Source organism: Sciurus carolinensis, chromosome 19, assembly GCF_902686445.1.
Source record: "Sciurus carolinensis chromosome 19, mSciCar1.2, whole genome shotgun sequence".
In the NCBI taxonomy this organism is placed as follows: Eukaryota; Metazoa; Chordata; class Mammalia; order Rodentia; family Sciuridae; genus Sciurus; species Sciurus carolinensis.
The window spans coordinates 12,946,502-12,974,099 of record NC_062231.1 but is presented as its reverse complement, the minus strand read 5'-3'; the positions used below and the strand labels follow the sequence as shown (position 1 = coordinate 12,974,099).

Here is a 27,598-nt window from a genome sequence, read left to right as displayed (position 1 = left end):
AATTGCTTCACACATCTTAACACTTAGCAGATCACCTTCCAAGCTTTTTTTTATTTGGTACTAGGAATTGAACAGAGGCATTTTACCACTGAGCCATATCCCCAACCCTTTTTATTTTATTTTCTATTTTGAGGCAGGGTCTCGCTAAGTTGCTTAGAGCCTTGCTAAATTGCTGAGGCTGGACTTGTACTTGTAATCCTCCTGCCTAAGCTTCCCAAGTTGCTGGGATTACTGGCATGTGAAACCGTGCCTAGCTCTTCTAATCTTTTTTATATGCTTTGTTGTCTTCAGTTTTCAAATTCAAGTGTTGCTGACAGTATTTCCATTGGCAGGTATCAGCTTCGTGTAGAATGGGCTGCAAGTCTCATGCGTAGACAGGGGCAGGATCAGGAAACTGTGCACAAGATCCTTAAGGAATACACAAAACCCCTTGAACATCCTTGTATCAGAAGGAATGAAGAGGTTCAATTGCATGATGCACTTAACCCTGAGGTAGTTTCCACCCTGGGAAGCACAGTGGCGACGGAGAAACTTTCTGAGATGAGTGAAGACTCTGGACAGTCAGCCGAGGTGGACAATCCCAGCAAGCACTCAGACTGTCTGCAGGAGAACTCTGGGAGTGACCCACTCACCACCAAGAGCCTCAGTGCACGCATGGTAGAAGACACCACCCCTCTGCCCCAAGATGCCCTCATCCCCCTGCATGGCCTTCAGCCTGAGGACGGTGGTCAGCCAACAGGTCTTACCTGTGCTGGAGAGGGGGTGTCTGACCATGAGTATGTGCTCGTGGAAGAAGAGGTGTGTGATGTGAGCGAGGGGGAGGATGCCCCAGATAAGGAAGTAAGTAAAGAAAGTTCTGTAGTTCTCCCGATCGACACTGTGACTTTCACGGTTTCATTTATCCACCATCAACCACAGTCTGAAAATATTAATATTTGTCTTGACTCTTTGAAGAGAGTTGAATCCACTGAGCATGGTGGTGCACACCTGTTAATCCCAGTGACTCGGGAGGCTGATGTGGGAGGATGGCAAGTTTGAGGCCAACCTGGGAACGTCATAAGACCCTGTCTCAAAGTAATAATTAATCCCAGCACTGCATAGATAGATAAATAAATAGATAGCTAGATAGATAGAGGGCTGGGATATAGCTCAGTGGTAGAGCCTCCCCCCCCCCCGCCCCCCCGCTTGGTACAATTTCTAGTACCAATAGCACCAAAAAAAAATCAGACTCATGCTTGTGAGTGAACAAAATAAAATACAACAATTCCACAAAATGATTTACAAGGAAAAAAATTCATGAGAAAAGGAAATTTAAAACAATGGGGAGGAGCTGAAGAAATAGCTCATCTTGGAGAGCGCTCGCCTAGCATGCGCAAGGACCCCAGTTCGATTGCCCGGCCCCTCAGAGGGGAGGGGAAAAAAGAAACAAAAAAACAATGGGGAAATCAAAGCTTCATTCTCTCCATAGTTGTTAAAAAAAATCCACTTTTTTAATAGTATTTACCCAACAGCGTGGGTATCTTGAGAGTTATCAGAAAAATGTTCCTTTCAAAATGTAGTGTCTTCTATGTGACACGTGGTACATCCTTGTGTTCCATATCTGTTTGGTTTTATTACTTTCTCTTCAGGCGGTGCAAAGACAGAAATTAACATGCAGAAGAAACCCCTATAGGATCTTTGAGTATTTGCAGCTCAGCCTAGAAGAGGTATGTTTTCATCATGTTTGTTCAGCTCTCGTTCAGCACTGAATACTGTATGCAGGAACCTACTCACGCACAGTTCTAAATGTAATGTTGTAATCGAAGATTCCAGGTAAGTGCTGACATTGGCATAGGCAATTTCCAAAGTAGGCCTGCCTAAATTTCATTCCTCAACCTTTTTTTCATTGGTTCTAAGATGTGTGCTGGGGCCGGGTGTGTAACTCAGTGATAGAGGGCTTGCCTGGCATGCAAGAGACTCTGGTTCAATCCTCAGCCCTGCAAAAAGAAAAAAGAAAAAAAAGGTGTTTTAGGGGACATTCCTGTCTCATTGCATGGAGCATTTAAGGGGTTTGTCCAAGCATTTCTTTTCTCATCAAGATTTCAGATTGGCTGAATATTATATCACTGATTGTCATCAGCTTTGTTAAAAATACAGCTTTAATGAGATATAATTTATAAACTACAAAGTCCATCTATTTTGCCAGGCGCAGTGGTGCATGCCTGTAATCCCAGCAGCTCAAGAGACTGAGGCAGGAGGATTGCAAGTTCAGAGCCAACTGCAGCAACTTAGGGAGACCTTGTCTCAAAATAAAATATGAAAAAAGGCTGGAGATGTAGCTCAGTGAGTGGTTATGTGCCCCTGGATTCAATTCCTGGTACCAAAAAACAAGTTCATCCCCTTAAAGTAAACACCACACGACTGGGCTGTAGCTCAATGGCAAAGTGTTTGCCCAGCATGAGGCCCTGGGGTCTATCTCCAGTCCTGCAAAAAGTAGTGTTCAGCCCACCAGGCATTCCTGCTGTTGGTTATGAATTCAATCTTCCATGTCTTTTTAAATGCTTTCATATATAAAGAAGAAAAGCCAGGGCTGGGGACAGAGCTCAGTGATAGACAATGTGCTTATCATGTGCAAGGCCCTGGGTTCTATCCCCAGCACAAAAAAAAAAAAAAGAAAAGAAAAGAAAAAATTAAAAGTAACCCAGTTTCCCCATGAGCCACCATTTAGTCACTGCTTGCTGCACATCAGTCTCTGAGAGCCTCTTCAGTTGTACCTATAGATCCTAATTACCTGAGGCAAGTACAGCCAGCAACACATGACTGTGTCTGTGTGGATAGTATTATTTTTATCCGAGAGCTATTTTAATTTCCACTTAGAGTGATATTAAGCCAGGCATGGTGGTGCATTCCTGTAATCCCAGTAGCTCGGGTAGCTGAGGCAGGAGGATCGTGAACTCAAAGCCAGCCTCAGCAATGGCTAGGCACTAAGCAATTCAGTGAGACCCTGTCTCTAAATGAAATACAGAATAGGGCTGGGGATGTGGCTCAGTGGTCAAGTGCCCCTGAGTTCAATCCCCAATACCAAAAAAAAAAAACAAAAACAAAAAGTGAATTTATTCAACTAGGGCCAATTCTGAATGCTGTTTCTCAAGCATTTTTTATACATTAGAACATGGAATTTCACAGAAGAAGTCAGTGGAAACACTTGACAATCAGGATAACTGAGAAACTCTTATTTTGTTTTTTGGTTTTGGTGCTAGAGTTTGAACCCAGGGGCACTTAACCACGGAGCTACATCCCCAGCCTTTATTTTATTTTGAAACAAGATCTTGCTAAGTTACAAAGGCCTTGATTAATTGCTGAGGGAACTTTTCCATCCTTTTGCCTCAGCCTTCCACATCAAAGGGATTACAGAGGCTTGTGCCAGCGTGCCTATCTAAATTTTTTTTTTTTTTCATTTTCTTTTGTGTGTGTGTGTGTGTGTGGTAGTAGGAATTGAACCCAGTGGCACTATACTGCTGAACTACATCCCTAGTTCTTTTTTATTTTTATTTTGAGACAGGGTCTTGCTAATTTTCTGATTCTGGCCTTGAGCTTGGAATACTGCATCAACCTCCTGAATAGGTGGGATTACAGGCAGATGCCACTGGGCCCAGCAGAGATTTCATTGACTTTTTTTTTTTTTTTCTTTCTTTCTTTCTTTCTTTTTTTTTTTTTTTTTTTTTTTTTAATTGGGAATTGAATGCAGAGCCCTGAGCATGCTAGGCAAGCGAGGCACAGTCACTATACCTCTGAGCTATATCCCTAGTATTTTATAATATAAGCAAAATCTACTTTATATTTTGTTATATAGGCAAAATTTGCAATGCCCTATACATTTCACAATTTTTTTTCTTTATTTTTCTCAGCTTAATATGGCTATTTCATTTTACCAAAGAAAATCCAATGAGCAAGGTTTCTGTTTTTATTACAGTTATTGATATGCTTCTTAGTTCAGTTTTTTTTTTCTTTTCTTTTTTTTTTTTTTTTTTTTTTTGCAGTGCTGGGAATTGAACCCAGGACCTTGTGCTTGCAAGGTGAGCACTCTACCAACTGAGCCATCTCCCCAGCCCCTTAGTTCAGTTTTTTAGGGAAATATTACACAGTTTTATTTTTCACTGATTTAAACCAGTTTGTAGTGTTCATATTTTCTTAGGTTTATTTTTTTCTTTCAGTTCTTGAAATTTGAATGAACCATTTAAGTTAAAAAATACATGATAATTTTGCTGATTTAAAAACATTTATTTGGGTTATAGGGATGTAACCCAGTGGTAGACAGCTTGCATAACACACTGAAGGCCCTGGGTTCCATCCCCAGGAAATTAAATAAAAATTTTAAATAAAAAAATTAAATAAATAAAAAGGGGGAAAAAAAAAGAACATTAATTTGAGGGGTGGAGATGTATTTCAGTGGCAGAGCACTTGCTTTGTATGCACAAGACCCCAGATTCCTTCCCTAGCACCACACAAAAAAATAATAAAAGCATTAATTTGTATTCATTTGTGGTATTTTGGACTAAACAGGGCAGTGAAGGGAGGAGAGAGAACATTGGTGTAGGAATGATAGTAGAGTGAATCGAACATTATTACCCTACGTGCATATATGATTACATGACCTACATCATGTACAACCAGAAGAATGAGAAGTTATACTCCAGTTGTGTACAATGTGTCAAAAGGCATTCTGCTATCACATATAACTAATTAGAACAAATTTAAAAATAAATAAATAAAATTTTTAAAAATTTGTATTCAAGGTGAAAAAAATCAGTGTATACAATAGCCTTTTTTTTTTTTTTTTTTTTTTTTTTTTGCCGCACTGGGAATTGAACCCAGGGTCTTGTGCTTGCAAGTCAAGCACTCTACCAACTGAGCTATATCCCCAGCCTGTGGACCTATTTCTAATGAACATTTTCTGCTTGCTCTTCTTTTAGGCTTTCTTCCTAGTCTATGCCCTGGGATGTCTCAGTATTTACTATGAGAAGGTAAGGTGTTTTGTTTAGACACAATCCATTTAAAAGCTTTCCCAGTGTTAAAAGCAGGTGGTGCTAATTCTCATAGTGTTTTAATACAAATGTGTCTGTTTCAGGCTGAGGATGTAGCTTATTAATAGAGCACTTGCCTAACATGCTCGAGTCCCTGGATTCAGTCACCAGCACCACAAAAAGCAAAACCGAACAAATGAATCTTTTCTTAGTGAATAAAACAAGAATTGGATATTTTTCTCCAAGGTTTTTGGCTTTGGACTCTGAATGGGTCTGTTGAGGCAAAAGCCAGCTAGAACCCTTGTAGATTGAATTTCATTCCTAGAGATGAAGTGTAGTATCTTATATAATGATCAGGAAATGCATCGGAACAGTACTGAAAAATAACAATAAAAATAAAAGGGGCTGGAGGTGTAGCTCAGTGGTAGGATGCATGTTTAACCCTGAGTTGATCCCCAAAATAGATAGATAGATAGATAGATAGATAGATAGATAGAAAACCCAGTATTTAGCATCTACAATGGCAGAGGCTTCACCAGGACTTGCCATACAAAAATTCTGATCCTTAACTCCAACTGGTAAGAATTTTCCTGACAAGAAACTAAGGTTAGAAAAAGGAAGTAACTCATCCAAGGTTACACATCTAGTCCAGTATTTGAACCTATGTTCAGGTAACTCCAGAGCCTGTGATTTTATACAGTGGCCTGCCCGCTTAAGAAGCAGAGGGTGTTACCATTGCTTGCCTCCAGGCAGAGGAAGCAGGGACCAGGGACAGAAGGAGAGATAGACTTTTCACTGGGTGCTTTTTGTACTTACTGAATTTCAGACGATGTGAATATACCTGTTCAGGATATAGACTCCCCCGACTTATGAGGGATCAACTTTACCATGGCGTAAAAACAACATGCTTTGGTAGAAATGACATCTTGAACTTTGAACTTGGATCTTTTCCTGAGCTAGTGATTGGCATTAGGGGATATTCACGTTCCTGGGTGGCAGCAGCAGTGAGCTGCCCCTCACCCTGCAAACACCAAAGGAAACAGCCAACACTCCACAGTATGACTGAGCCAGGATATGTGGAAGGTCAGGTGTATTCAGTGCATTTCTGATATTTTCAATTTGCAGTAAACCCCATGCAAGTTAGAACCATCTATAATTCAAATAAGATTAAAGAGAAAAGTAAGCAGAGTCATAAATAGAAAAAAGTGCATTTTACTCAAATTTGGGGAGTACATAATGTTATCATTATTCAATTCCCAATTGTATCAATCTTTTTCATGAGTATTTCAGTGGTTTCAAAGTGAGTGTCTGGCTGCAGGTGACCTGTTTTCCCCAATGGTGGCCATTTTTAGCCCTACCTACCTTCCCTTATGGGCCTTATTTGCTATCTATCAGAACATTGCAACTACTATGTAGAATCCTCAACATCTGGCTATGTGCACACCTGTAACCCCGGCTACTTGGGAGGCTAACGCAGGAGGATTTTGAGTTCAAAGCCAGCCTCAGCAACTTAGTAAGGCCCTATGCAACTCAGCAAGACCCTGTCTCTAAATAAAATATAAAAAGAGCTGGGTATGTGATTCAATGGTTAAACTTCCCTGAGTTTAATCTCTGGTACCAAAAAAAAAAAAAAAAAGAAATAAAGAAATAAAATTCTCTCTTAAACAATTAGATTATTAGATCCCACCATCAGATAACTGTTCTCTAGTTTCAAAGACTACAATGGAGCATCTTTTTTTTTTTTTTTTTTCCTGAAAATTGTACTTAAATTTTTTTTTAACTTTTCTGAACAAGGTCTATTCACTATAGCTGTTCTTTAAGAGTCTGAAACGTTGGAACATGCTGCCCTCCAGCTTTGGTGGACTTGTTACATTTAAACCCAGCACCTGCTAGTTCCTCTGCCTAGAGTGTCCATCCCAGTCCCCACTACCACCACCTCCCATACCACCATCCCCTCTCCTTTGACTGCTTCTCATTTTCAGAAGTCACCTTTTCTTTCTGTCTTTCCTTTTTTAAATTTTTTTATTTTTTAAAATGCCGCTAGTGATAGAACCCAGGGCCTCCTGCGTGCTAAGCACATGCTCTACCACTGAGCTGCACCCAAGGCTCCAGATGTTGCCTCTTCTGAGTCCTGTAGAGCTCTGCTGTCCAATAGAAATAGAATGTATCTTCAGATGGGAGCCATGTGTATCATTTTTAGATTTTTCCAGTAGTCACATTAAAACAAATTTTAATGCAGGTGAAACTAATTTTAATAATATATTGCATAGTTTATATGACCCAACACATTCAAAATTATGGAGCTAGTTTGCATTCTTTTTTGGTCCTCATACTAAATTGGAACTCAGTGTATATTTTTTACACTTTCCATTAGTATGAGCCAGGTATGACTGGCCCCTGTGCCATCCAGTCTAGGTCTTCCAGCCGCATTCCTCTGGTGTGGGTACCATATTTGTTTCAGTACCTCAGCTCCACGTTTGTGTAGATGTTGATTGGTGAGTGAACACATGTGCTCAATAATACCTTTTTTTTTTTTTTTTTTTTTTTAATGTGGTACTGGGGATTGAACCTGGGCCTTTTCTTCTTAAATAACTTTAGGAACCTTTGACAATAGTGAAACTCTGGCAAGCTTTCACTTCAATTCAGCCCACCTTCAGGACCACCTACATTGCCTACCACTACTTCCGAAGCAAGGGCTGGGTGCCCAAAGTGGGACTCAAGTACGGGACAGATTTCTGTAAGTATTCTTGGTGTGGCAGGTGCCAGGATGGGTTTTGCATCAGATTCACCCAAGAAAATCAGATTGGTTATGTGTACCATTGCTGATCTTTCTGAGAAGGTATGATACTTCTGGCTTAGATGAGAATATTGGGTGTTGGACTGGGGTGGAGGGTAAGTCCAGACAGAAAAAAAGGCAGTCTCAGAGTAGAAGCGGAAGCCTGCAGCCCCACTTCAGGCTCTCCCTCCTTGCTCTGTGATCTGAGAGTTCTGTAGCACTGATTCCATGGCCTCACGTCACATGTGGTTTAGGTCAGTCCTGTTTCCTGTGGGCCTCAATGGCCTAATTTGCCAAGTAAGAATAATCACATAATTTCCCCAATAATCACAGCTGGTTTATCAAGCACCTGCTACATGTCAGACATCATGCTGTTTTACATTCATCATCTCACTTAATCCTTCCAGCAGTCTTGAACTATATGCTATGGATACTCTTTTCCTCATGTGTCTACTAGGCTGCAGTTTTGAGAGACTGGATCATTTGTCCATAGTTGTTTCCAGGGCTGGTAACTTGCAGGCCTGGACTTTGAATTCTTAGAGCACAGTCCCTTAGAAACTTCTACGCAGCACTGCCTGCCTGGAGCTTCCTAAAGTGAGTATCAACATTCCAGAAGGTCTGCAGTGGACTGTGTGCTATTTTAGAGCTCCAGCACAGTTGAACAAGACAGACATCAATCTGCCTTCATGGAGCTCACTGGGGTCAGGGGACAAACAAGCATACGAATACAGAACACAACTTCGGGCACTAAGTACTGTAAGAAAAACAAAGCAAAGGGACAGGGAGTGAAGGGCATTGTCCAGGGTGGTCAGGATAGGACTCCCTGAAAAGGTGTTCATAGAGTGAGGGGGCAGTTCCCAGGAGAATCTCAGAAGGACACAGCAGGCAAAGGGAACAGCACACACGGGCCCTGGGGCAGGAACACACCAGGCAGTTTTCAGGAACAGCAGGGGACAGTCGTGTGGAGAGCTCAGGATCCCATGGGAGTGATAGGAGGCAGAGTCTTGAGAGTCGAGCTGGACCAGATCAGGTGGGGCTGCCAAAGATGTTGGATGTTTTTGACTGGGAAGCCTTGGGAAGATTTTGAACAGAGGAGTGAGTTGAATTTACTGAGCTAATTTAACAGAACCCTCTGTCAGCTGCCTTATTAATGACTGAGGGGGACAAGAGTGGAAGCAGAAAGACCCTCTCAGGAAGCTGGGCCTCCTGAAGGAATGGAAGCAGCAGCCTCAGATAAGAGAGGAGTTAGAGACGGCCGCCTCCTCCGGGGGATGCTTCATGTTTCAAACTTACTGAACAAGATCAGTGAAGATACAGCTTGAGTACCTCTTATCCAAAATGCTCGGTACAAGTGTTTACCATTTTAGGTTCTAGAATATTTGTATATACATAAGGAGATGTCTCCAGGGTGGGACCCAAGTCTAAACACAGAATTCACATGTGGTTCATCTGGCATACAAATCCTGACTGACTTTATACAGTATTTTTAGTAATTTTATGTATGAAGCAAGGCTTCGTGGCATGGCATTTTCTACTTGTGGCGTCATGTCGACCCTCCCGAAGTTGTAGGTTTTGGCAGGCAGCAGGTATAGTTCAGTGGCAGAGCATCCGCCTAGTTTGCCCTGGGTTTTATCCCCAGCACGGCAAAAAACAACAACAAGAACAAGTGTTTCAGATTTCTGTGCTCGGGATGCTCAGCCTAGATGAGAGGGCAGACGGGTGGTTCTAGAGCCCAGGAGAGCCTTGCGAGTCCTCAGACGTAAGGGGTCCTGGATCTTAGCCCATGTGAGCAAGCCTCACCCCTCCAGCACTAGGATCATTCCTGTAAGTCACTGAAGCCCATTTTCCACATCTGCCAAATGAAGGTTCTTCCTGAATCTTTTCAGAATCATTTGTGAAGTTCTGATCAAAGTTTTGAGGTGTTTTGGAAGCTTTCTATGAAGTCCTGACCCTTGAGGTCTTAGGATTCTGTTTTGTGTGTTTTTGAGCCTTTTTATTTATTTATTTTTTGATACTGGGCATTGAACCCAGGGGTGCTCAACCACTGAGCCACGACCCCAGCCCTTTTTACATTTTTTATTTTGAGACGAATTCTCACTAAGTTACTTAGGGCCTCGCTACATTGCTTAAGCTGGCCTTGAACTTGCAATCCTCCTACCTCAGCCTCTAAAGCAGCTGGGATTACAGGCCTGTGCATCCAGGTCCTTGAGCCTTTTTAAATTCCCAAGGAAACTCAGTTTAATCTTCAAAATTCTTAAATTCTCTAAAATAGGATGTGCTTAACCTAGAATCTGAGAATAGTTTTCAGAGAGATCACAATGCCCCCTGAAATTCTTTTCAAAACCATGTTTGTAGATTGGAGCATTTTTCCAGGTCACATTCTGTTATCTTTTAGTGGATTTTCAAAAGGGATCATCAATCCAAAATGAAGGGTTGGGCCTGCCCTGCTCACTAGGATGAATGGCTTCTTTTGTTTCTCCACACCTGGATTTTAGGCACAGATATCCAAACCCAGGGTAACCAAATGAATGCTGGAGATTATCTTACGAGGAGTTCGCCAGTTTCAAGATAACCGTGTTGGCCGCCGTCCTGTTTAAATAAGTGAAGTGCGTGTTCTGTTTTTCTTCCTTGGCTTCCCGCCCCACTCTCTTCACACTCCTGTAAGCATAGCCACTCGCTATAAACATTGGCAGACCTCCTCCAGCTTTCTCATTATACGGGTGAAACTGGAGTAAAATTTTCCAGTCGACAAGGTCGCATCAATGTGTAAAGAGGTGGCGTGGGGTAACAGGAGACGGCTCTTGGGTTCACAACCGGCTCTTCTTTGGCCTGTGTAACCTCAGACAAGTTCCTTAGTCTCTGTGATCTCATCATTTGCTCTGGGGGGGGGTACCAAGGATTGAACTCAGGGGTACTCGGCCACTGAGCCACATCCCCAGCCCTATTTTGTATTTTATTTAGAGACAGGGTCTCGCTGAGTTGCTTTTAGTACCTTGCCACTTGCTGAAACCGGCTTTGGCCTCAAGATCCTCCTGACTCAGCCAGGCCACTGGGATTACAGGCCGGTGCCACCACACCTGGCCCATTTGCTCATCTTATAAGGTGGACAGCAACATCTTTATAAAACTCTTTCAAGAAAGATAGCTGATGACGTAAGCTTACTAGCCCCTTCCCCAGCCATCTTTCTATCCAGTGGTCCAGACTGTTTGTAGATGATACATAAAACTGCCCTAATTTTGTTTTGTTTGGGTTTTGGTACTGAGGATTGAACCCAGGGGCACTTAACCACTGAGCCACATCCCTAGCCCTTTTTATTTTTTTGTGTTAAGACAGAGTCTTGCTAAGTTGCTGAGAGTCTCACTAAATTGCTGAGACTGGCCTCAAACTTGTGATCCTCCTACCTCAGCCTCCCTAGTTGTTGGGATTACAGGTGTGCACCACCATGCCCAGCTGAAGTTGTCTAATTTAAATTTTTTTTTTTAAAAAGGAACTGGGGATGTGGCTTAGTGGTTAAGCACAATACAAAAAAAGAAAAAGAAAAAACTTAAAGAACAAAAATAAATGGCACTGGGTATGACAGCCTGTTTATCCCTGCTACTAAGGAGACTGAGCTGGAAGATCACAAGTTGAGGTCAGCCTGGGAAACTCAGTGAGACCCCACCTCAGAATAAACAAGGCTGGGGATGTAGCTCAGTGGTAGAATACGTCTGCGAAGACCTGAGTTCAACATGCAGTACAAAGAGAAAGTAACTGCCTCAGGCCAAGGTCATAGCTCAGTGATAGAGCACTGCCTGGAACACACGTGGCTCTGTGTTCTGCCCCCAACTGAGTCACTGAGCCAAGGAATAAACACGCGCACACACACACACAGCTTTATAAGGATGGTCAGAAGAATGGATGAATGGACCGATGGATGGATAAGATAAGATTTTTGAAAAAGAAAAAAACAAGTTCTCCTTTGCCCCACTTGAGACACGGCATCTGCTTTTGGTCATCTGTATGACTAACGTGGGACCAGGTCTGTGTCTTTCACCCAAGTCAGAGCAGCCTGGCAGCAGCAGGACAGGTGTCTTCACATTCTCTTCTTCAAAGATTCTCAGGCAATGCTGGCCTGACGTAGGAGGATTGACTTCCTGGACTCTACCTCTTTTCCAGACACGGCTGCATGATACCCACTTTTTAACAGTATTATTTAATTTTAATTTTTTCCTGTACTGAGGTGTAACCCGGGGGTGCTCTGCCACAGAGCTATACCCCGAGCCCTTTTTGTATTTTATTTTTTTGTTTTGAGACAGGGTCTCACTAAGTTGCTGAGGCTGACCTCAAACTTGTGATCCTCCTGCCTTAGCCTCCCAAGCCACTGGGATGGTAGGCATTCGGTACCACTTAACAGTTGTTTTTCCTCCGTAAGGTAATGAATGACTCATGATAAAGAGCCATTATGAAAGTATTATCTTATCATCAATCAAATTTCATTCCCAAGCAGTTCTTAAAACAAGTGATAACAATGGTCATTGGATTTAGGGCACACTCAGTCCAGTGTGATATCTCAAGATCTTTAACCAAGAGCACAAGGGCATATGTCTGTAAGTCCAGTACTCCCAGCTACTCTGGAGACTGAGGCATGAGGACTGAGCGTTCAAGGCCAGCCTGGGCAACTCGGTGAGACCCTGTCTCAAAAAAAAAAAAAAAAAAAAAAAAAAAAAAAAAGACCGAGGATGTAGCTCAGTGGTAAAGCACTCCAGGTCCAACTCCTAGTACACACACACAAAAAAATCATTAACCTAAGTGCACCTGCAAAATCCTTTTTCCAATTAAGGCCACGTTCCTAAGTTCCAGGGATTAGGACATGGACAGATCCCTTCAGGTGCCGCCATGCAACCCACTGTACTCGGTTGCTCTCTCTGCCTCCCTCTGCCTTCTCTTCTGTCCTTCCTGATGCTGGCTCCTTCGAAGACTCCTAGGATGGCCCTGTGCTGCACAAGCTTCCTCACCAGCGGCGTGTGCTTACTGAGCCTCCTCAGCAAGAGCACCAAGGCAGGTGGTCCCACTCTGGGTGACACCAAGATGGTCATTTGGCTAAGGTGGTCCTGGTCATGTGTAAAGTCACATTTCTCCTTTGGTCATTCACAAGTGGTCTGCAAAGTGGTGCGGTGAACAGCTGCTTCTCGGGCCGTTCGCGGTTGTTGGGGTTCACGATCGCATCAGTTTTTATTCTGTCATTCCTTTCGCTCCTCTGTCTGGCATTCATCTGTGAGAGAGAGCTTTCCTTTTATTCCCCCCATTCTCTATTTTTATTTTCTATTTTTTCTTTTTTTTTTCTATTTTGTTTTTGGCAGTGTTAGCACATGCTGGGCAAGTGCTACGTACCCCGGAGCTATGTCCCCAGTCCCATTTATTCTTTTGATACTAGGAATTGGACCCAGGGGTGCTTAACCAATGAACCACATCCCCAGCTATTTTTACATTTTTATTTTGAGACAGGGTCTTGCTAAGTCGCCGAGGCTGGCTTTGAACTTGTGATCCTCCTGCCTCAGCCTCCTGCACTGCTGGAATTTCAGGCATGCTCTACTGTGCCCAGCCCAGCCCCATTCTTTCAGACCCTCTTTTTAACTTTAATTTTGTTTTTAATTTCGTTTGAATCCCCCAGGCTTCATCCATGCTGAGCACACACTCTGCCCCAGACCATACCCACGGCCTCAGACCTTCCTTTTATATGCCCAGTATTGTTCAGACTTCTGAAGCATTCATCTTTTCACTTGGGAGACATTTTTGTAAAAGAGTTTCAGTTTTTCCTTCACGATACTGTCATCAGGATAACTACCCTGTGGCAGCTAACTTTCTGAGCACTTACTGTAAACTGGGCAGTCTCTTAATACATCTGCCTCAGTACCCCCATCTTACATAAGGAAATGGGCGTAGAGGGAGTTGTCACAAGGTCCTGGCATTGCGAGGCTTGAACTTGGGTCCGTCTGATGCCCGCATTCATGTTTTTAACTTCTGAGCTGGACCCCCACTATATTCCTCAGAAATCACTTGCTTTGTGGGGCAACTAGGAAGAATAATGAAGGAGTACATGGTTTGCTACCATCCTCTTTAAAAAAAAGAAAGAAATGACCTGCCTTGTGGACATGAACAGCTGTCAAAGCATCGTACTGGGGGACTGGGGATGTGGCTCAGTTGGTAGAGTGCTTGCCTCACAAGCACAAGGCCCTGGGTTCAGTCCCCAGCACCCCGGGGGGTGGGGAGCATTGTACTGCTCCAGGCACTTAATGCACTGAAGATGTATATTTGATCTCAGGTACCAGTGTTTGAAGGCTAGAAAAACACATCTTAATTTCCCTTATGTCTTCGTTTTGATTTCAGTTTGTTTTTGCTTTTGCCTTTTGAGGTGGGGTTTTCCTGTGACACCCAGTCTGACCCCCAAAACCTGGACTCAAGTGATCTTCCTGCCTCAGTTCCCCCTAGGACTAGAGGCATGCACCACCACACCCAGAGATGTCTTCGTTTTAGAACTTGGAAATTGAGGTTCAAGACGTGAATAATGGGCCTAAAGCCCCACAGCTTCAAGCAGCTGAGACTGAGCAGAAAGCAAAGCTCCTAAGTTTACCTTCATCTCAATACGTGTTTATTTCCACTGCACATCTCAAAAAATTTGAGAACTGTTTGAAAATGTTTGAATGTTTACTTACATTCGCGCCGCAGTGAATGCACTGACTTGTGGAATACTATAAACACAGCTTAAATAGGGAAACACAATAATAAGGAAGGGTGACCATGGACAATACAGACTTGCAAACGAGACCAGGTAGAGAGTCTCCTGGGTGTTTGTGGGGTCCTTACACCCTTGAACTTTCTGCATTGTTCTTAGCACAGGGGGCACCTAAGTGCTTACAGGTGTAATTGTGCATTACTAACAGCGATTCCCAAAACTGTAGTTCCTTATATAAATGCCAGGTCTCGGCAGCTCAGCAATAGAATTCATTTTTTGTTCATGTGAAATCCAAAATGAGTATCTCTGATTGGCGGGCAGATCAGCTACAAAGGTGCTTCAGGAATGCGGGCTTCTTCCTGCAGCTCGCAGTCTCCAGCACCACCAGCCTCCAAGGTCCCCTTCAGAAAGGAAGGCTGTGTACACAGGAGGGGTCGTGGGCCAACCTGGAAGTGTCAGAGGACACACACGGCCATGCCTGGCCACTTAGGAGATTGAAAGCTGTGGTCTGGCCACATGCCCAAGAGAAAGAAGAAATAGATTTGGTGAGCAGGCAGCCAGTCTCTACCACAGATTGTGCGCATCCAAAGGATCCCCAGAAAAGTTCCAGAGACGTAGCCCCAAGCTCCTTTACCTAGCAGCTCTCCTTGCCCTCCGCATATCACATTGACCCGTCCTCCATCAGGTCCCCAAGAGTAGGGCAGACTGATACCCAGATGGGAATGTAGGTTATATAGCTTTTTTTTTTTTTAATAACCACTTGACTTTGGATTTCTTAAAAATAGGCCTGAGACTGAATTTCTTAAAAACAGGCTTGAGTCTTGTTCATCTCTAGCACCAGCACCTATCTCAGCACTCCTCAGAGTGACCACTCAGTCATTTTGAATAGTTTGATTGATTTGAAATGAATAACAAATTACACGAACATCATACTTTTGGTACAATTTCACACCCTTACTCTGGAGAGTATAAGATAAGAGGCAAGACAAAGGTCACTTGCGGCTAGGGGTCTATAGCCTACAGGCCCTGATTTTAATTTCCAGCCCCAGGAGGAGAATCACTTGAACGTAACTTTGGGAGTTACTCATGGAGAATAGGAATGGGGGACAAAAGTGCCTGAGTCTTGACAACAGATTTGCTTTACAATTGTTCTTTGGGGAAAAAATAGTTATACTTTTAAAAATAGACCACAGGCATATCACAGAATATCCATGTACAGATATTTGGATATTTGCTTCCCTTTGGAGAAGAAAAAAAATTATTAATAATAAAGCAAGCCTTTGATTTTGAGTGGTTATACATTTTCTTTTTCTTCTTTGCAGTGCTATATTGGAAAGGCCCTCCATTCTACCATGCAAGGTTTGGAATGATTTTTAAATAAACAGCTTAAAAGACACAAGGAAGCCGGGCAAAGTGGCGCATGCCTGTAATCCTAGCAACTTGGGAGGCTGGAAGAAGAGGATCACAAGATCAAGGCCAGCCTCCAAAACTTAGTGAAACCTTGTCTCAAAATAAAAAATAAAAAGGACTGGGGATATAGTTTGGGGTAGAGCTTCCCAGGGTTCAATCCCCAGTATCCACCCCCTACCCCCACAACACTCACACACACACACACACACACAAAGCAGAAGGGAATTTCTGGCCTCCAATTTCGTTTTCAGTGCCATAGAGACTACTAAAAGTCATGTTCCTTCTGGCCCTGACAGAGATCACATATTAAATGTCTAAGCCAGGGTTGGGAGTGTAGCTCAGTGGTAGAGCACTTGCCTAGCATGTGCAAGACCCTGGATTCAACCCCCAGCACGTGCATTTTAAAAAAAAAAAAAAAAAAGGTAATGCCTCATATATGACATTGTTATGCTGTAGATACAATAATCTGTGGGTGACGGCAGTGTATTTGTGTGTGTATGTGTCAAACGCTTGAGTAGTAGTTACTCATCTTAACATCAGTGAGTGTTAGTGTTTCAGCAGTTGAATGATTTTAGTTTTCATGTTAAAAAAAAAATAATTCCGTTCCTTTCCTGTAAGTAAGCACTGCAATTAGCTGAAAGTTTGCATGAGTTGTTTTTGTTTCCTTTGTTTTTGTTTGTTTTTAATATGTGTGGTGCTAAGAATCGAACCCAGTACCTCACACGTGCTAGGCAGAGCTCTGCCACTGAACTACAATCCCAGCCCTGCACGAGTTCCTCTTTACCATTTTCTCATGAGCAGTCTAGGAGCACTTTATGCTTAGAACACATAAATTGCATTTTCTCTATCTTTATAAAACAAATAGTATTCTTTTGAACAAGTTGATATCATGCCATTTGTTTGGTTGGTTTTGGTACTTGGGATTGAACCCAGAGGCACTCTACCACTGATCCACATCCCCAGCCCTTATTATTTTATATTTCGAAACAAGGTCTAAGTTTCTAAGACTGGCCTCCAACTTGTGATCCTCCTGCCTCAGCCTCCCGAATGGCTGGAATCACAGGCATGCACCTTCCCCTGCAGCCTGTGCCTTTTATTTTTAAAATGCCCCGTCTGTGTTTTCCAGTTACTCTGTCATTGTGGAGCTTGTGGATGATCACTTTGAAGGCTCCCTCCGCAGACCGTTCAGTTGGAAGTCGCTGGCCACCCTGAGCAGAATTTCAGTCAATGTCTCTAAGGTAACACAGATCTGCTTCAGCATTCGAGTGTCACTGCAATGGTTCAGTTGTTTTCTGTTTTTTGTTTTCTTAAATGTAGTAGAATTAAAGGGGTCATTTCCAGAAACCTCATAATGTCCCCGACAGTGAAGTTCTGGAGCATTTGGGGTTTTTGCACCCCGCTGCTCTTGGGCTGGTTGCCGCCCTCTTCTCCCGTTCTGTCCTAGTGGTCTTTCTTTTCCACTTCCTGGCTTAAGCCTGGGTAATGGAGCTCTGACATGTCTGTAGCCATCAGTTGTCACAGGCTACTTCCTCTTGCAGTTCAGTGGTTGATTACCAGCAGTCACAAAGGAAACAAAACATTGTGGACACGTTTCTTTTCGACTTTGGCAGATCTCTGAGAGAAAGGAAGAGAGTTGAAATGTATTGCTCAGCACGTTGTCACCCTGTTCCCCACCTCCCTGTTCTTACCCTTGTCCTGAGGATGAGGAATCCTGAGGTCCAGTGATGCTGGGTGACTGATCCCAGGTCACGGCTCAGGTGCGGGACGGGGGCCCAGACCCAGAGCCCTCTGGCTTCCCGACCTGTGTTCTGTGTTCTTAGCCATCACAGATAGGAGGGCAGTTTCACCTTACTCTAGGACTGTTTGGAACACAAGTTTTGGGACTGGGGGTGTAGCTCAATGGTAGAGCACCTGCTCAGCATATGTAAGGTCAATTCCCATCCCCTCCTCCACCCAAAGAGACAGAAAAAGGATGCAGGCTTTGTGCCCTCTGTGTCACACAGTGTTTGCTGACTGACAACAAGCGGTAGGTGCTCCCCGACTCGCTTGGTCCCGGTACTGCTGGAGCGGCTGGGACGTGAGGCTGAGGCCCAGCAGGGCCAGAGGTGACTGACTCCCCTTCAGAGCAGAGGAAGTCCCCGGGCTAGCCAAGCCTGTGGGGAAACAGGGAGTCTGTACTGCTTCTGGTATTTTTATGCCAAGTTCATGGGATTTTTAGCATATACGTAATATCCTAAATTCTGCTTCTAATCAGTATGCCTGCTTTACTCGCATTCTCTTGCCGTGTCAACGGTTTCTAAATGTCAGGTCCTCGAAGCCCAGGTTTAAAGTTCCAGGAGGAAGCTGATGTGCTGTGAAGTCCGCGTGTGCTGGTTGTTCCAGGAGCTCACAGTGAGAGCCGCGGAGCCCGCCCGCGTCCCCTGCGCATGCGCCCAGATTTGTACTGTTCCTGTGGAATATGGGAACAGCTTTTCTTTTCTCAATAGGAGCTTATGCTGTGCTATTTGATTAAACCCTCTACCATGACTGACGAAGAAATGGAGTCCCCAGAATGTATGAGAAGAATTAAAGTTCAGGTGGGTAAACAGCGGGACAGAATCGCATCATCCCATAGTTTCTGTGCACGTATTGCCTCCCTCCTCTGGAACATGGGGTGCCAAGAAAGTAAATGCAGCTGTCCTGCCACAGTGACAGAAAGCCTTCGCTCCCAAGCCCTGGAAGACTGCTCTGCGTCTTTCATGACATATTTTTTTCTTCTTTTTTATTTTTATTTTTTTCCTTGCACACACCTTGCCACCTCGCTGCGCCCCAGCCCCTCTCCTTGGACTCCCGTATTGAATTACGCCTCCTGCTGTCTTCATGGCTGGCTGTTCTCTGTGGGACTGCCAAGTTCATTGTCGGATCATCTGCCGTTTGCCCTTGTTTCTGTGCCCCTCACCCTCGGGTAGAGCTGGCGCGCCCAGCTCCTCCCCACCACCGGGCATGGCCTCCTTTCCCTTCTGTCTGGCACGTGGCACCTTTCCTCCTCACTCAGGCTGCCTTGACCCACAGCACAGCCGCCTCCCTCCATTTGTCCTGCTCCTCTCCACTAGGTTGGCTTTTCATAAAAGGCTGATCAAAATCCACTCCTCCCGTCTCAGTGGCTGAGCTGGCTGTCCCTGCACCATCACAGACCTGGTCCTAACGTTGGACACTAGCGTCCACACCTGGGCACCTGTCCTGAAATTCGCTGGTAGGATAGCACAGCTGGGACACGTTCAGCCTTTAAAGTCTTTGTAGTGATTATTGTAGGCACTATGGATACTATTGATAATATAAGGGTTACATTGTTTCCTTTGTGTTTTCTCTCACTCTTTCTGTTACAAGCACCTGTAACCCCCTGGCTAGGGAGACTGGGGCAGAAGGGTGATACGTTTGAAATAAAAAGGACTGGGGATGCAGCTCCGTGGTCGAGCACCCCTGGGTTCAGTCTTAGAATGAAAGGAGAGAGCAATGGAAAGAGGAGAGGGGAGGGGTGTCGTCCATGCACAGAGGGTGCCTCTTTGTGAAGCAAAGCTGTGATGTCAGATGCGTGGAACATTTTCTCCTTTCTGTCTTTGAAATCAGTCCCCTTTTTGTTTGGCTTGGTTACAGGAGGTGATTCTCAGCCGATGGGTTTCTTCACGAGAGAGAAGCGACCAAGATGAACTTTAATGATTCAACCTCAGATTTCTGATTTCACCAACAACCATTCATTGAACCTTCCACAATATACCAAGTTCAGGACTAGGTAAAAAGTCCTTCCATTCTAATCATCCATCAATTTGAAAGTTTTAAAGGGCATGATGTGCTCAGTACCAGAAAACTGCTAGTGGTTTAAAAGATAAAACTACGTAGGGGAGGAAAAAGAGGCCTGGCTGGAGCCACAAGGTCTGTCCTCGAGTCAGTTGCTGGCTGAACCTTCCTGGCCCTGACCTGGGTCTTCATCCAGTCCCTGCAGTGGTCAGACTAGATGAGTCCAGAGAGGGCTCTCCTAGCAACAGGAAAGTCTGATCTCTGAGTTTACACAAAAATGATAATAACTTACATTTATACAGCACTCTGGAGCGTATTCATACACAGATACCTCTTGTTCTTCACTACTAATCTGTTACAGAGAGAGCATCAAAGAGCAACTTTGGGGATCCCAGGACCCCATGTTCCACTCCATTAAATGGAAAAAGTATGAATGCATCTCAGCATATCCAAGGACTTGTAACTGGTAAGTCCTTGGATTTAAAATTCTGTCTGGGTGCAGAGCTCACACCAGCAATTCCATTTACTCAGCAGGAGGATCCCAAGTTCAAGAGCAGCCTCAGCAACCTAGTGACACCTTGCCTCAAAATAAAAAATAAAAAGGACTAGGAATCTATCTCAGCAGTAAAGCTTATCTGGGTTCAGTTCCCAGCATTTAAAAAAAAGGTGGGTGGCTGGGGTTGTGGCTCAGTGGTAGAGCACTTGCCTGGCATGTGTGAGGTACTGGGTTTGATTCTTAGCACCACATATAAAGAAATAAACAAAATAAAGGTCTATTGACAGCTAAAAAATATTTTTTAAAAGTTGACTATCTGCCAAAGATTTTTTGTATCAAAGAAAACCTTTAAAACTTCAATTATTGAATTGCTTAATTCTCAGTGAACTCATTGGGTAGGTTTGTATGCAGAACACTATCACAATATAGCTAAAAATTCTATCTTGCTTTGGGGAACTTGTAAAATAAAAATTATGTGATGAAATAATGTGTATGGAGACACATCATAAATGCAGTTAACATGTAGGAAAATACAATAAACAAAGCCTTTGTTTAGTTGGTAAGAAAACAAGGATCATCAAAACTACACTGAGATTCCATCTGACTCCAGTCAGAATGGCAGTCATCAAGAATATAAGCAACAGTAACTGTTGGCGAGGATGTGGGGGAAAAGTACACCCGTACGTTGCTGGTGGGACTGCAAAGTGATGCAACACTATGGAAAGCAGTGTGGAGATTCCTAAGAAAACTTGGAATGGAACCACCATTTAACCCAGTCATCCCACTCCGATTTATACCCAAAGGACTTAAAATCAGCATACTACAGTGACGAAGCCACATCAATGTTTGTATCATCTCAATTCACAATAGCTTAACGGTGGAACTAATCTAGGTGCCCTTCAACAGATGAATGGATAAAGAAACTGTGGTGTATATATTCACGATGGACAATTACTCAACTGTAAAGAAGAATGAAATTATGGCATTTGCCAGTAAATGGATGGAACTGGAGATTATTATGCTAAGCAAAATAAGCCAGTGGCAAAGAACCAAAGGCTGAATGTTTTCTCTGATACAGGGATGCTGATTCACAATAAGATGGGGCAAGGAGAATAGAGGTATTTTGGTCTAGACCAGGGAGTGAAGGGAGAGGAGGGGGCATGGGATAGGAATAATATAGAATGAATGGACATTATTACCCTATGTGCATATAAACTTGCATGACCTGTGTAACTCTACATCATATACAACCAGAAGGATAAGTTATACTCCATTTATGTACAGTGTGTCAAAATGCATTCTACTGTCATGTAACTCAGAACAAATTTTGTAAAAAAAAAAAAAAAAAAAAGCAAGCAGTGAACAGTTGCCTGAGAAGCATTTGGTGGCAAGAGACGTGTCGTAGTCCCTGTAGTAGAACACCTTGTGCTGGGTAAGGAATAATGGGGAAAAAAAAAAAAACAGATTTGTTTGGGTCCCAATTCCGGTGACTGGCAAGTCCAAACAGCATGGTGTGGGTTCTGGCAAGAGCTCCCTGGCTGTATCACAGCATGGCAGAGAAGCGGAAAGGGAACTTGCCATGTGCAGAAACGGCACGTGCAATAGCGAGATTGGGGAAGTCCTGGCCACTTCAGTAGCAGCCTGCTCTCTCAGTAGCTAACCCATCCTTCAGGAGCTACCTCCCTTCCAAGGGCAGTGTCCCCATTACCTGGTGTCTCCCTTAAAGGACCCATACTTGGGCATTACTATGTTGAGAACCAGCTTTTAACATGAGTTTTGGTGGGAACAAACCACATTCAAGCCCTAACAAGGAGGGAGATGTTCGTTCTTTGGTAATAGGGATGAGGAGGCCAAAGTGAGCTAATGAAAGTCTAAGAAAATTGTCTGAGATCCATCCCAAGTCCAAATTCAGGAAACTGGCTGACAGTGTTTATAAGGAATCCCACAAAAACCATGCCGGACATGGGAAATCACATAAGGGAGTTTATTAAGCAAATAGTGTCTCCCTGCAGGGTAAGAGAGAAAATGAAAAGAAAGGGAAAAAGAAAGGGCACGTGCTAGAGAGCAGAAAAGCGAGGAGGAGAAAGGCAAGAGAGAAAAGATGGCAGTGAAGCTATCTTTAAGAGTCTCGCCGGGCTAACGGGACCAACAATGGAGAAGGATACTTGCAAGCTGACTAATGAACCAATAGCTAGCTAGGATGTTCACAGACTGACAGTAGTTGGGAGACGGGGAAATGGCTGCATTGGAAAGGGTGGGGAGAGCAGCTTTGTACATTACATTCCCCCGTTTCTGTTTTTATAAGAAAATCTTTTGTTCTCCAGTTCTTTCCTGCCTTATCTCTCCTTCCTGCCTAAGTGACTAGGGCTGGTTTTGCAGGTGAGATGTAAAAAGTCCATTCTCCCAAGGGCAGTCTTCCAGACTTCCAGAGGCAGATGTTTTTCATGGACTTCATTTCCTCCATTTGACTGATCCCCTATTTCTACACTAACTGCCTGTCCCCAATTATGACTTCATTCACCCCTCTTAATTTTAGGAACTCCTTTACTGCTGTAGGGAAAGGGGGTTGATGACCACTCTGGCTTCTTCAAGTTAGAAGGGGGCAGCGTGAGGCAAGCAGTTTGGAGTTCCCTTTTTAGAAATTGGGTTAATCAAGGGGTCCATAGTAGAAGTCTGGTTGTGGAAGAGCAGGTTTGTAAAGGCATCTGGGGGTGGGTGCTTCTATGAGAGAAGAACAAAAAGACATGAGTACTGAAATGAGATTAGTACAATATAAATGTTGCAGAATCTGGAACATGCCAATGACTATCATGAAGCTGATAGAAGTCAATAATCCCTCACCAGGGGGTGGAAGAACTGAGAAGTTGTTCCCATAACAAGGCCTAGCAAAGGCTGGAGAGGACAAGGCCTTTATTTGGGAACTTTAACATTGTCTAGGTTATCAGGAATGTAAACACAACATTTAGTAGAGATACTAGCAAATATAGATTAAGCCTACCTGTGTCTGTAGGCCTTAAACTGACTAAAGACTAGCTTCCAGTCTTTATTCTAGTGGGCTAACACAAGTGTACATCTTAAGTTACATTTAACTATTATTTCTTTTAAATGCCCAAGAATAGCTATATTTTGGTTTTAACTGTTTTGCTAGGTGTTTAAGATCAAGCTGGTTAAAGTGACCTGTTCCTGTCTGTTAAAGAGTCAGCTGAGTTCCCACAGGGGTCATTCATTGAGAACTTAAGAGCCTTAGCTTTAGTGCTGTCTGTTAGGCAGGGTCTCCTCGATGAGGTGGCTTCCCTTGAAAGCACCAGGGATGTCTCCCTTTTTCCTTGACCCTCCTCTGCAGCAGGTGCACTGATTGACTTTTCATCCTCTAGTGACCTCATCAATCTCCTTTTTTTTTTTTTTTTTTTTTTTTTTGGTGCTGGGGATCGAACCCAAGGCCTTGTGCTTGCAAGGCAAGCACTTTACCGACTGAGCTAGCTCCCCAGCCCATCAATCTCCTTGATCAGGGCTTGTGTGACCCACCCAGAGTTGCAAAGCTCCTTAGAGAAGTTCTCTTGTTACCTGAGTTCAGGCTGACTTTGAGGGCAAGACCCAAATATGGACTTTTCTTGACCTCTGTATTTAATCTCAATCTCTAAGTTTGATCTTAACTATCAAGCAAGCCAGTCTCACCAGTCATAAAGTAAGAGTACTGGGCTTTAACTTCAATATCTATAACTTTACAGTTATTTATCCCCTTTTATCTAATTGGGGTTTACATTATCTGTCCTTTAGGTGATGGCTTTTCAAGTTAATCTACGGTGTACTTCTGCAAAATATCAGGCAACAGAGTTTACAAGGAAAATACAAAATGGAATCACCAACAATAAAACATTCATTCAGTTTACAAGGAAAATACAAAATGGAATCACCAACAATAAAACATTCATTCAGTTTGTGCAATAACTATCTTGAATTTTGGCTGAGTTATTCATTATATCCCCTGTATGAGATCACAGTAATCTTTACAACAAACATCAAACTTTTGAACACAACTTTACATATATTGACTCCTGAGTCTATATGAACATTAGTTAACACAATTTAATGTTATATCTAAAACATGAATCAAAGAAAGGCTGAGAGAGCTTTTAACTTTCCTTTTGTGTGGCAAAGTGGCAAAATGCTTTCATATTTCATGATATTAACCTTTAAACAAATCAGGCTCCCACTAATTTTTAGAAATACATTTACATTTAAATTTCTTTTATCTCAGTGTAACAAATTTTACATATACCCTATTGATGACAGGTCCTATAATAGAACATTAAATGATGAGTTTAAAATTACCATTACAGTCAAGTTTAATTTGGAGAATAGCAGCTTGATAAATTTTCTGCTTTAAAGGCTTGTATACCTGGAAAATATGAACACACTTAATATACAAAGAATAATGTTTTTAAGTATATTACTCCATGGAATAACTTTATAAATTAATCAGATGTCTCTAACACATTTGAGTAATCCCATACATGTCGACTCTAATTCACTCATTGTAAAAAAAAAAAAAAAAAACAAGATATCAGACAAGTGTACCAACAGTATTTGCCATCTCTTTCCTGTGGAAGAAAAGTCCTAGAAAAATTGATGTTAGACATTTTATAAACATCAACATTTTATTAGCTTGACCACCTAGAGACTTGTGAGTTAATTTTAAAGACATTTTAATTCTATTACCCAATTTAAATTGAACCTTTTTAAATCAGGTGAATTAAAAGTATTCGGGTCCATTTTTTAAATTTTAATTTTTATGTGCGCTTATATTTAACACAAAAGTAAAGGCCTTGTAATGTTTATCTCCATTGCAATGTAACAGAGGTTCAAAAATAACTCTAGAGTTGGGTAAAAAGAACTGATCAAAAATCATTAACCTAGGTATGTAGGATCAAAATTGTGAGCTCAAAAATACAGCATTTAAGAAAAACAAAAGTCCTAGAAGAAAAATGATAATGGCCATTAATTATAGCATGAGAAAATGGGAAAGAGAAGGGCAGAGAGAAGAGGAAAAGGGAGAGATAAAGTGTTGTGTTGCAACCCAGGAGAAATTTTAAAAGGGACACTTTTTTTCCCCTTGGGTTTGAGACTGGTCTCCCACTGCTCCTTCCTCCATTTACATTTCAATGTAAGCCTTGACTGAGATCTTAAAGGGGCTAACAGGTTCTAGCAGAAACTTGATGCCTAGGGCATTTTAACCCTTTTTTTTTTTTTTTTGGTTAGTAGTCAATTAGGTTTGGATGCAGAGAATTGTGAAACATTATCTCCCACTACTTGTGGGGAATGGGGCTGCTATATCATACTCCTTACTGGAACATGCCACTGATGGTTGGACTGGTTATTCCCTCCACAGCGGCCTATGCAGGACCTCGTGGCAGGAGGACTAGGTCGGCTGGGCCGGGGAATGGAAGCAGAAACAGCTGAATGAAAGTTGGAGGAGGAGGAGGGATTAAGGGGGGAGAAGGAGGCAGAGTTTGAGTTTGCAGGAAGAAGCAAGAAGGAAGAGACTTGAAGATAAGGAATCCCTTTCCATCTGCCTGCTCACTCACAGAAGCTGTGTGCCATTACACAAAGGAATTTTGATGGCTTTAAGCCGGGGGTCAGGCGAAGGGTTGAATCTGCTGGAATGGAGGACCCAGATCCCATGGTGGAGACTGATACAGCCGAGTCTGTGGCCAGAGCGTCCCGAGGCCAGAGTAGTCAACTGGAGACGAGAAGGCAGTACATAGATGGTGTCGTCACACAAACATCAATGTGGGACCAGGCAAAAGCCGAGAAGAGTTGAGGACCTGATATCAGGGGTTTTGAGTACGAGTGCGTGAGCACGAGATGAGCCTCAACCCTGAGAGAGAATCTCCACCATAAAATCAGGAATCCATCCAGCAGATAAGATCAACTATAGTGGCCAGTCGTAACTATAAAAGTTGTAGCTGGGGTACCCCCACACCTCAGCCACCTCGAGAGCCCCGTACACTCGACGGTCCCTTCTCAGGTCAGCAGAGGTGTGTTTAAGTGGTCTAGAGTGGGGACCTGTCTAAGGGAACTCACCAATCTGAAGTCCAGTGTTGCATGCAAAAAGCTGAGCATCCAGGTGAATGGAAGGTGGGGCTGTGTCTGGGGGTCACTGGTGCGTCAGATGGGTTTCCCCTTGCTTAAGAGGCAGTGGAAGAGGCCATCCCGGGTCTTGGCACCAATGTAAGGAATCCCATGAAAACCACACCGGACATGGGAAATCACATAAGGGAGTTTATTAAGCAAATAGTGTCTCCCTGCAGGGTAAGAGAAAATGAGGAAAAGAAAGGGAAAGAGAAAGGGCACGCGCTAGAGAGTGGAAAAGCGAGGAGGAGAAAGGCAAGAGAGAAAAGATGGCGGTAAAGCTATCTTTAAGAGTCTCGCTGGGCTAACAGGACCAATAACAGAGAAGGATACTTGCAAGCTGACTGATGAACCAATAGCTAGCTAGGATGTTCACAGACTGACAGTAGTTGGGAGGCGGGGAAATGGCTGCATCAGAAAGGGTGGGGAGAGCAGCTTTGTACATTACAGTGTTGGCCCTCCAGACTCCTGAAGTGGACAATTGAGAACCATCTTCAGAAGCTGTGAGGCGAACTCCTGTCAACATACAGGTTCTGCGTGTAGTCACCGTCTCAATCAGTGCTTCTGTTCAGGTTGTACCTGCTGCTTGCAATCAGCCTGTTCTGTCTGCATAAGAATTTGAAGATGAGGCATTCAAATAATGGAGCCCCTCCTGCTCCCCTGCCTCAGGCCAGTAGCAGCCATTGGTCCAGAGTTCCGTAGAAGCACTTCCCAAGTGATGCTGTCCTTTTGTTATTTGTCACAATACTTCTTTGCAAATCTGTTCAGTGCATCAAATGCCTTTATGGTAAAAACTCTCATGAGCCAGGTGCAGCGGTGCACACCAATAATTCCAGTGACGGGGGAGACTGAGGCAGGCAGATCGCAAGTTGGAGGCCAGCCTGGGCAACTTAGCAAGACCCTCAGCAATTTAGCAAGACCCTGTCTCAAAAAGTTTAAAAAATGACTAGGGATGTAGCTCAGGGTACTGGATCACCAGCTAGTATGTCTTGAAGCTTGCAACTCCAGTAGTGGTATGGTATGGAAAAGCCAAAAGGCCATACAGATGGTATTGACTGGAGGCTCTAGAAGAATATCTCAAAGCAGCATCTTCCCCAACCCTCCCCTCTGGCTGCTGTGAAGCCAGGACCTTGCACATGTGAGGCACGTGCTCTACCACTGAGCTGCATCCCCAGTCCAGAAGCAATAGCATTATCCAAGTCTGTATGAAAAGCATTCCTTCATGTACATGATTTGGACTCCATATAGCAGGCCGGATGCTTGCTCTTCCACATTACCACAGGGCCCTTGGGGTT

General features: G+C 43.4%; 1 protein-coding gene across 5 annotated transcripts in view; it reads left to right on the top strand.

Moving 5' to 3' along the window:
- The window catches only part of Tsen2 (tRNA splicing endonuclease subunit 2), a 41,770-nt gene extending 17,772 nt beyond the window's left edge, over positions 1 to 23,998 (top strand). For 2 of the 5 annotated variants that reach the window (XM_047534802.1, XM_047534804.1), the window contains 8 exons: positions 333 to 840; positions 1,629 to 1,706; positions 4,953 to 5,003; positions 7,602 to 7,740; positions 15,814 to 15,850; positions 17,028 to 17,139; positions 18,388 to 18,477; positions 19,535 to 20,871. In XM_047534802.1, the coding sequence (XP_047390758.1) occupies positions 333 to 840; positions 1,629 to 1,706; positions 4,953 to 5,003; positions 7,602 to 7,740; positions 15,814 to 15,850; positions 17,028 to 17,139; positions 18,388 to 18,477; positions 19,535 to 19,594 (1,075 nt within the window). In that variant the 3' untranslated portion in view covers positions 19,595 to 20,871. Of the gene's footprint in view, positions 1 to 332; positions 841 to 1,628; positions 1,707 to 4,952; positions 5,004 to 7,601; positions 7,741 to 15,813; positions 15,851 to 17,027; positions 17,140 to 18,387; positions 18,478 to 19,534; positions 20,872 to 23,948 lie in introns of those variants that run through there. The other 3 variants (XR_007106275.1, XR_007106274.1, XR_007106276.1) reach the window with 3 other exon arrangements.
- The last annotated feature ends 3,600 nt before the right edge of the window (positions 23,999 to 27,598 follow it).